Source organism: Pteropus alecto, unplaced genomic scaffold (genome assembly GCF_000325575.1).
Source record: "Pteropus alecto unplaced genomic scaffold, ASM32557v1 scaffold88, whole genome shotgun sequence".
Lineage (NCBI taxonomy): Eukaryota > Metazoa > Chordata > Mammalia > Chiroptera > Pteropodidae > Pteropus > Pteropus alecto.
In genome coordinates, this window is record NW_006494611.1 from 14,780,213 (window position 1) to 14,790,940 (window position 10,728).

Below are 10,728 nucleotides of genomic sequence, written 5' to 3' on the forward strand. Positions count from 1 at the left end.
TGAAAGGAGTCAGGAATATGCATTCATGACTGTCATACTATGCTGTTTCTCCTCTGCTACTCTGTCTCTCAGATTGGGGAAATGACATGACCTAGAACCAAACAATCCCCATGGATGGGCGGGCCTTTGAGGTCCTCATTCTAGAAGATTCTAACCTTCAGAAACTTAAGTTCTCAGTATCTTGGAGGAAACAAGTTGTTTTTTTAATGTGCTTCCAACCCACTTGAATATACTTTAAGATATTCCATGGCACGAGACCACCCTCGGAATTTGTCTAGCTGCTTATCTAATCATAGTCGGAGTGTTTCTGAGGGTAAGAGGAAATACCTTAAAAAAATTAGGACATACTTAAAATTTAAGCTATCCTGATTATAAAATTAAGATGATTCCTCTAATAATTTTCTAAAATTCAGATTATTTTTACTAAAAACTACTATCAGGATAACTATGATTTTAAAAAATTATGTAAGTACAAAATTATGTTTTGGTAGTTGTTCAACAAAGTACACCTAGAGAACATAGAAATTATTTAATCTAATCCAGCTGGTATTGAGATAGTCTGTTATATTAAAAAGACATTTAAAAAAATTACAGCACAGTTAGCAAGGCAGTGACTAATTAAGTCACTATGTTTAATTTTATATTTTTCACAGTCATTTGATAATCATGTAATGATGAACAATATTTTCAGCCACTTTGGAGATAAGTTAACTTCTGCAAAGAAAATTCTAGTTATTAAATTTCATAAAAGAGGTTTAAAACGTTAAAGTTTATAGAAATAACACAATAAAGCAACGTGAAAATAAACTGGAAAACACAAAAAATACCCACCCATCCCAGAAGTCTATAGCATCTCTTTAGTCTGTCCCTTAATGCCTCTCTTTTAGTTCTTCATTCCATTCTCCTAGAGTAGGGAACAGACTAACAATTAAGAAACAACTACTGCTCTGTAGGGGCTATTTCGAGCCTAAAGTGCCTCTGTTCCTTTAACTTTTCAGTTAATCCTAGAAATAGTTTTTTTGAGGTTAAGCACTGCATTTCAGAGATGAAGAAAACAGAGTTACTGGCTAAAGTCAAGTTCTTAAAAGTAGAATTAGCATTTAAACCCAGGCCCATCCTATGTTAGTCAGCTAGCTCATGTTCTTTTGTTGCTTCATGATGGTGCAGGCCACCTTCTGAAGAGATTGGTACAGGGTACTTCTTGAGCTAAGGCTCTTTAGATTTACAAGTGTTTAATTCCAGGGGTAGAGGCCACTCTTGGTCCCCAGGCACTTGCAATTCCCTCCCTGCAGCCCTAGAAACCCCTTCTCCCCTGTCCCCAAAGGATCAAAGTTGTTTTTCTGGCCCTAACAAGCCCTGATGCCAATAAACCCAAGCAGCTACTACCCCATCTTGGGCATAAAGTAGTAAATGGGGAACTGTGCTTATATAACTTTAGTAAAGACTGCCTAAAAGCTTTTCTATATAACTATGCAGAAAATGTCTAGTGTCTTTTCATCCTGAAAATTAAAGAAAAGCCAATATATTTTATAGTTACAGCTATATAATGTTATTTTTATATATATTCAGTGTATTTCCCCTTCAGAACTGTAGCAGTGTTCTTAATAAGGTCCACTGTCAGTCAAATATTTTCTCCCAAATAATTACAACTTTGAATGTTCAATAACCATTCACATCAACTTCATATTATAATTCAAAATTAAGACATTCATACTATAAAAAGTTATCAGTCTTAAATTACTGAAGTTACCATACATTATTGCAATCTAACATAGCTCAATCAATATTTGCTACACTCCTAAAGAGAAGTGGCCACTTCAGTAAGGAAAAATGTTTATTATTGTCATGCATTAGATACTGGAAACAAGAAAATAAATAGGGTTTTTGGAACTATCTTTTAAAAATTTAATTTTAATTAATGAAAATAACTGCAAGATCATTCGGACTGCTGAACATAAAGAACCACCACTGAAAATGGCTTAAAATAAATAATTGCTTTTGAAAAATGAATATAAAACTAGTTAAACAGTGATAATTAAGATACTAGCCTCGTCAATATGACAAGCAATTAAAATCTAAAAACATTAGTACTGGATTTTTTAATAATAAATTGACTTAAGCCAAAAACAATGACTTCAATATTTACTCGACTTATTTCAAAATTATCCCCTCACTGACTGGTGTAAACACAAAGAGCTCAAGGCCTCACCTTGGTTTTCTCACTGCTGGTTTTCTATCTGTTGAAACTAGATTGTAAACTACATAAAAACAGGAACCAAGTCTATCTTGTTCATCACTGTATGCTATAGCACTTTGCACAGTGCCTGGGCAAAAAGGAGGTGATAGCAAATAACTGAATAACTGATCAATGAAAGAGAAGAGTAAAATAACTTTATTGATTTTTTGCAAATCATTCTCTGTGCTGAAACTACTGTAAACTGGCAGCTCTAATTTCTAGAAATATGGATTTAAAAACCTTACTCCAGTGATGGAAGGATCTGTCTGTGTCTCTCTGTCTCTCTGTCTCTCTCACACATACACAGTGTCATACACACACACAGAGTAATTAAAACTGCATGAATCAAAATTACATTATAAACTGAGATGTCAACATTATATAAATAAAATTTAATAGTGAAAAAATGATCTGGAAGCCCTGTGAAATTTTACCCTACACATTTTGGAGGACATCACATGGGTTAAGAAAAACAACAAAATTGCATTTGTTCAGATAATCATTTGAATGTTTACATACATTTTTGGTTTGTTATTTATTTATAACTAATTTAATTTACATTTCTTCATATTAACATATACTCCTTTTTAACATGTAATCAAATTATACCACTGAGAAAAATCCTCATAGTACCTTCATTGAGTTGCTGATTCTAAGAAAACACCGAACATGAATGAACATGTATAAAAGAGGGAGCTGAATAAAACAGCATGTGCATTTTTCAATATTTGCAGTTTGATCTTTATATCTGTCTGGAGAAAATATGAACAAAGCCCAGGTTTACCATGCTAATGGTTCAGATGACTATCATAAAAGAAGTACATACAGAACAATGAAAATGAATCATATCCTTAGGTTCCGTGATTACTGAGAGGATTTCCCCTGCTCTAAGTGCTTTATTATATTTCTTAAAAATATGAGAGCAGCAGCTTATCACAAGTCTCCACTACTGTGAATTAATGATGGAATCAAAACAACACAACAGACTCATAAGGATGTGAGGACTGCAGAACAACTAGAAGTCAAAGTTTTATGCTTCTTCTTGCTCTGGATAATTTAGAATTTTGCGGTGTGCCTGACGTAAATATTGTTGCTGTTTGAAGTAAACCTTGAATGCTCCTTTTATGGCAACAAAAGCAATTCCACCCTAAAATAAAAAGGAAAATTAGCTTTTTATAACGCAGATTTAGAGAAACATAACAAAAAGTTTACTTAGATCACAAAAGACACTGGCACTGATACTAATTCTGATGACTGCAAATAAAAGTCTTCTTAAGGGGTGAGACAGGGAGTCACTACAGGTAACAGAGATCAGAGATGCCTTCCTTGTTATCCTGAGTAATCTTCCTTCCACTTAGCTCTATATCCATTCTGATATAGCAAGAAGAATGCCAGGGCTCTATGTGCAGCCTGCCACCAGAGCGGGGAAATAGAAAATACAATATGGACATCAAACAACATAAGGGCTTACTATGTGCCAGTACTTCAAACGAATTATCTCATTTAATCCTCACAATAATCCTGAGGTAGTTACCATTACTATTTCCAATCTACAGGCATGGAAAAGTCAAGAAATTTGGTTTAGTTTTCTTAGCAAGGCAATAGCTGTGATAGGATTTGAATCAGCAGTCTGACCCTAGAGCAGAAGCTCTACACCATACTCTTATTGGCAAGAGGGATGAGTGTGATGATTCATGCATATTCATTCCAGAAGAGAAATCACCCATAGCACATAGTTCCAGAAGGCCAGAAGTACTGCAGTGGATCCCTCCCTTTTTATTGCTACTGGATGACAGTGTGGATCAAATGCAGGCTTAAGGCACAGAAGCCACAGTTTATTTATATAGGCCCACTGGGGTTTTTGTTTTTTTTTAAAACAAATATACAGTTAATTCTCTTTTGTATAGTCACTTGAAAAAAGTAATATTAAAGCCATCTTACCAAGATTGTCCTTTGTAAATTAGAGTTAACACTACTAAACATCAGTTTACCAACTATTGTCGCAATAGTAGGAAAGACAAGGGCTCCACACAAAATTCGGGTGGCAGAGACGTGATCTGCTAAAGGATTAGCCTCAGCTGGAATTCGAGGAACAGGACAACCAATTCCTAGAGAAAAAAATGCAGAGTATTAGTGCTAATAAATTAGAATAGCTAAAATATCTTTGCATGCTACGATTCTTCCAGAAAATTAATTTGGCATGCTTGTTACAACCATAATTCAGGGCCTTACCTGGAAATATACTGTTCAAAATTTGTAGTTTATTTGAGTATTTGCGCCATAGTCTAAGCACATAATCCTCCCAGCGAATCATCTTGCCTAATATCAGCATGACAGGAATAGTAGGAAGTCCAATTAAAAGGAATAAAGGATCAGCTCTCTCCATAACATCCAGACCTTCTTTATGGCCTACAACCTGTGAAACAAATAGCATCTGCTAGAATCATTTCCTTATCTAATGAAAGGATGTTGCACACTTGAGCTCAGCTCATTTAAGAGGAAATGTTAAATGTCAAAAGAATACAGAAATAAAAAGTTTTAAAAACAAGCTGGAAAGCTATGTTTTGATTTATTTATAAGTAATGTCTCACTTAAAAAAGAAAAGCTCCCAAGCAATTTTGTATTACATTGGAACAAAAGCTTTAAAAATGGTTGGCCCATATTGATTACATTTCAATAGAGGGGAGAATTTCTGGTTCTTGCTTCCATTCTTCTTTATAGATTTGGTTAGATTGGGCTATAATTTTAGGTCCTATTTGTCTTACAGCAGAGTATGTTTTCTTGCTATTCCTACTAGCAGGTAAGCATAGCCAGCCAAGAACAGGAGATGGACTGAAAGCCCACTTCTCTTTGGCCTTTTCTCATTCAGTGATGTCTGGGATAGAGTGAGATCTCTCTGGCTGGCTAAATGCCTGCTCTCCAGACCTAACTCTCCTAAAGTTCAATTCCAAGGTTTAAATTTGGGATAATGCTGTAGGAGTTTTGGTTATAGGTTCCACTCATTTTTTCCAATCCAGGAACTCTTGGGTGCCCTATTTATGAAGTAATGAAGCTAAAACAATCCTTCCTCTGGGTCTTGGGGCCATTTCTCAATTGGATTAGATCTCAGAGGGCAAGAAGTACATGATTAATTTGTATTTGTGAATCTCCCTACTTTCCCTCCCAGCAGAATTCTTTTCATTTGCTGATCAATCTTGGCCTCAAACTTCTTTCAACATCACCATTTTGCTGGTGAGTTTCTTACTTTTAACTAGAGAATTTCCCTGAAAATTCTCTTTCAAAGGTCTCAAATGATCTCCCTTTAGTCAAAAGTCTCATTTGCTCACAAATTAAACATATTTCTCTGAGGAATTATTCCAGGCAGTTTAAGAACGGGGAAGGAGGCAATTTCAGAATCCTGAGCTTTTAGCCTATGCGGGCATCACACAGTGAGGCAAGAGCTTGACTCAAGGACAGTACTGTAAAGGCCTCTATTTAGTTTTCCAGATTATACTTGAGGAATAAGCCAGGACGAAAGGATTAGAAAGGATCCTGCCCATACTTTTGATAGGGAGGGGGGAAAAAGTAGGAAGAGAGAAAAGAAGGCAGGGAAGACTAATGGCTGCCAGGGAAAATATATACTCAGAAAAGTAAGCTCATGGAAAAATAAACAGGAATTTTGCAGAAACAAGATGCCCTTTATGTCAGCTATTATAGCAGATTTTTTTTTAGGTGGACTACAAGGAGATATGAAATCAGGTCAAGCTGAGAATGGTCAAGGCAAATTGAAATTCTAGAATACAGACTTGATCTAGGTAAAAATATTTTATAAAAGTATGTGAAGAAGACCAAAATGGGTGCTTTCAAAATTTCAGCTAGGGCTATAGCCTAAACTTGCACTTGGTTAACTTATGTAACTAAGACATTAACATTGAAGGGCAGGAGGCCGCTAGCCTCTCTCATGGTCAAAAACCATGATATCAGTACCTGATTCTCTGCTGTGTCTCCAGGTAGAAACTTAACTTCACATCCTGCATGTGAAGGGTGATCATCTGAGTTGCACTAAAGTGAAATAGTTTGGTTTACAATAGTTTTTAAACCCTAATCCCACACTGGTGGCAAAACTGAACTAGCCCAGAGACTGTCCTTACCTATAACTTTTGTAGGACATTCCATTTTTATATCATTATTTTTAATATTATGATCACTTAAAAGTTATAACTAAAAGAATACTGATTTTGTGCCAGACACAGGTCTAGGTGCTGGGGATTAAATGGTGAGCTAAATGGATGTCTTCTAGAGGTAAGAGACAATCGAAACAAATAAGTGCAAATATAAATGCTATAAAGAAAACAGCATAGTATAACACCTGTATTACACCATCTACTACTATAGTCAGACTCAAGGGCAATAAATAAAAGGTAAATTAGACAATGAGGCTGATTTAAGTTAGTCAATACAAACCCAGCAAACCTTGTGTATGAGCATGTACATTCTGGTTTAATGTCAAAAGATTTAAAAGCAAATTGTTTTTAAGACTTCAATTTTAGGGTGAGATAAAGGAACTATAGAATAAATGCCTTCTCTAAGAGTTTGTTACCATGTATAAAATTAAATGCCTATGGAACTGTAGGTTTAGAGAAAGGTTTGTTTTTCTGCTAAGAGCTAAAAGCTAGATCTTCATAGCCAGCTAGACCTGCAGTTCACCAAGGTTAAGAGTTTTAATTAAGGCTTGATCTTTTAAAGCACTGCCTATTAGAACCCTATTTTTAAATGGGAGGATGGAACAGTGATGAACTAATAGGTTTTCTTAGTTAGAATTTAAGATAATTAAGTACACTGTAATTAAGAATGGACAATGCTTATGGGGGTTGTCTTTATACTAGATGCAAAAGTGGAACTAGGTTGGATATTAAGGTTCCACTGTTCCAGGATAAAATGTTCCAGCTGCCTTTGGGACTAGGTTTCACTTAAGGAGCCCTAGATTAGGGATAGAAGTCTTAATGCTTCTTTGCTGTGTGGTACTAGCCATGTAAACTAGGAACCTGTAAACTCTGAATAATTGTTAGTATCTATATCACAAGATTGTTGCAAGGATTAAATGCATCAGTGATTGAAAGGTGTTCAGCTCAGTGCTGGGGGCAAAAAAGTTAATTAGCATGTTGTCTTTTCAACACAAATATAAGTGGAAGGTCTCATTCAAATTCCTCACAACTGACAGAGATTAAACCTAAGACTGGTTCATGGAAAAACGGGAACAAATGAGAAAAAATTATTTGTCTGATTCCTTAATCTGATCTACTTGAACTTCAGAGTAGTCAGAGAATGAAAGGAAAAGAAACAGTCAAGTGTTAAAAAAAACTCTAAATATTGCTGATGGTATAGTAGGGCACATGCTCTAACAAATATGCTTAGGTAGGTAAAAGTCTTCCCGGTACTCTGAAATCACACAACAGTACTACCTACTGTTCACAGCTAATCTCTCTCATTTCTGGACTTAAATATACATATATTTTTCATGTGAGATCATATACACGAAGGTTATTTCTAAATGGTAACACATAATATTATCATAATTTTAGGTCTTTTTTACTGTCACCATTAACCATCATGTTCATTTTTGTCTTCTTGCTTGTATCATTTCTTCCCCTCTACCAATTCAAATTATTTCCTTCAAGGGTCAGCTAATGACTTACTTTTTTCATAATTTCAAATGATTTTTCACTTTTACTGAATTAAAATACTGTTTATGTATTCTTCTACACTCTCTTCACATTTGTTTATACAATCTCTAACTGTTCTCCAGTTGTTCATTTATGTATACCTTGTCTTAGACTATAGTCCTTGAGGCTGGTGATCACAGCTTTCGATTTGTTTTATATTTTATGCAGACCTCAGCTCAGTTTTAACTTTTTGAATGAATCATATCAAGATACAGCTGGTAGCCCTTTTTAAAGGATACAAACTATATTCCTTAATTGTCTGTTGTTGAAGTATTCCATTAATTATCAAAATTCTTTTAAGATTGTGTTAGTCTAAAGTCTTTTCCTCAAAAAGAGCCATCCCATTTCTTATGGTCAATTAGGGCTTAAGAGAAATCACTCGGTCTCAGAGGGCCTTAGTTTCCTCATCTGTAAAAAAATATACATCCATATAATGTATTTATACATTAAATAATGTATAATTTGCTCTAAATTTTCTATGTCTTTTCAGCCTAATGAATCGTCCTGAATCTCCTTGATCTAATGATATACTGATACTCAGTACTGGAGTTCAACTAATTATTGCAGAGAATATAATCAATCAAACAAACCTGTTATACCTGATAGAACTAATCATATTTAAAAAATCAGTATTTATGAAAGCGTTTTGTTAGTCTCTCTCTATATGCTACAGGAATGCATACGTATAAGACAGTCTCTACTTTCATGGAAATTATTTTCTAAAAGGAAAAGTAAGTCTTGAATATAGGAAAAGCTAAATAGCTTAGTAATCTATATAAGAAATATCACTTAAAATTAGCTGCCAATGAGGAATAAAAAATGTCATGAATGCAGAGGAAAAAGAAATCACAGCAGGAAGGAGCTGCCTGGTAAGTTTGAAGAAAGAAAAGTGGCTGAACTAAGCCTAGAAGGAGGGTTTAGATTTGGATAAGTAGAGAAAGGAATAGAAACACAAGTATTAGGCAGCGAGAGTGACAATAAGACAAAGGACAAAGGAAAAACAAAAACAAAAACAAACCCCAAAACACAGAACAGAACAAAAAAACAAAAACTAAATAACAAGGATGGGTTGTAGGAGACAGCCCAACAGGCCCTCAAAGCAGAATGAATATTGTGGAAGACACTGCATGACAAATTAGGTTAAGGAAATGTGATATTTATCAAGTCAGTGGTTCTCAATCTTTATCCACTACACTCATGATAAATGGTTTATTATTAGCGATACACTCCAGAGACTATATCCAGATTTTGGGGGTATCATCAATATTTTATAAAGAAGCCTTGAAATATTGTCTCACTCTATTAATGGAGCAACAAGAAAGGCTACTTACTATGGACCCTGGCATAGACAGGTTATGTGCAATTTTTAGAATATTACATATACAGTTAAGTCCTCACTTAACATCGTCAATAGGTTCTGTGACTTTAAGCTAAATGACATATAATAAAAGTAATTTTACCACAGGCTAACTGATATGAACAAGAGTTAAGTTCCTATAGTATCTCATCAATGTTATAACAAAACGATGCTGAAAAAAACATTATTCAAGGAGCTTCTGTAAATCCTTGATCCCTTTTCTTCCGAGAACTCTCTAATTTAAAGAAAAGCAAGTTTACATCATCTACAAATATAAGTGCATTTACAATTACTGAGTTACTTATAAAACACTTAAGCAATCTAGGTGCTGCTTTTGAAACCATACGGAAGGCAGAGGAGATGGCAAGCCTGATGTAAGAAGTTGAAGGTATTAGGAAATTCATTTGGAAGGATTTAAACAGAATGAAGTTAGAGGAACAAATCAAGAGGTTCCTTTAGCCTTCCGAGTTATGATGGGGGAGTGACAAGAAGTCAGGAGGTAAAGACTGTAGAAAGGAAACCATAAAAGTAAAACTTATCGAAATGGAAACTGCTTAAACTTGGTCAGTGGACTGGATATAGAGCTATGAAGTAGAAAGTTAAAGGTAATCCTAAGAATGTAGACTATAAATGGAGGAGGTGGGAAAAAATAGTAGGAATCAAAGACAGAAATTACAATGGGGAATAAATTTAGGTTTCAAATTGAGGAAAACAAAGTTTGATTTCAATAATATTGAGTGTGAAGTCACAAGAAGTCATTTAAGGAGAAGAGTCAAGCTGCTATTACAGAACTGGATTTGAGGAAATGTTAGGTAAAAGACAATGCAAAAAGTACAGAGATGACAGCTGGAAATCTTTAAGGAAGAGGTACAAAGAGAGAAGAGTCAAAGGCCTGGGACTAAATCTTGAAATTTAAATCTCTAATCTTCATCCATAGTTACTGATTGTAGCATTGTTTTGTAATAGCAAAAAACTGGAAGCAACTAATTAATTAACAAGAGACTGGTAACTTGTAATTCTATACATAGAATGCTATGCAAATTTCTGCATACTTACATGAAAAGATCTTCAAGATTCAGTTTGTGAAAAGAAGAGGGATGCAGATCCAATGTTTCTTTTTGGGTAAAAAAAAAAGTGTGTGTGGGAGAACACTGTTTCTGGCATATGCATAAAGAAAAGTCTGGAAGAATATATTTGAAACTAATAATAGTGGCTACCTGGGGAAGTGAAGGACAGAATATAACTTCTCATTAGACAGCTTTTTATATATTTTCTTATTTTTAAGCCAGGAGTATGCTATTACTTGTTCAAAATAATAAATTTTAAAACTCCTAAGAAATCTAACAGATCTTCACATCAAAAGTAGTATCATCGAACAGAGTAAAATAGTGAACCTGCATCACTGTCACTGCTCCATAAGTCACAGCTGTCCA

At 34.7% G+C, this 10,728-nt stretch overlaps 1 protein-coding gene across 1 annotated transcript in view; it reads right to left on the minus strand.

Annotated features, from left to right (window-relative positions):
- Positions 1-599: 599 nt before the first annotated feature.
- MARCH5 (membrane associated ring-CH-type finger 5) overlaps positions 600-10,728 on the minus strand; it is a 49,740-nt gene continuing 39,611 nt past the window's right edge. The window contains 4 exon segments of the mRNA XM_025042270.1: positions 600-3,383; positions 4,178-4,344; positions 4,469-4,652; positions 10,690-10,728. The exon segment at positions 10,690-10,728 is cut by the window's right edge and continues 61 nt beyond it. Coding sequence (XP_024898038.1) covers positions 3,267-3,383; positions 4,178-4,344; positions 4,469-4,652; positions 10,690-10,728 — 507 coding nt within the window. The 3' untranslated portion in view covers positions 600-3,266.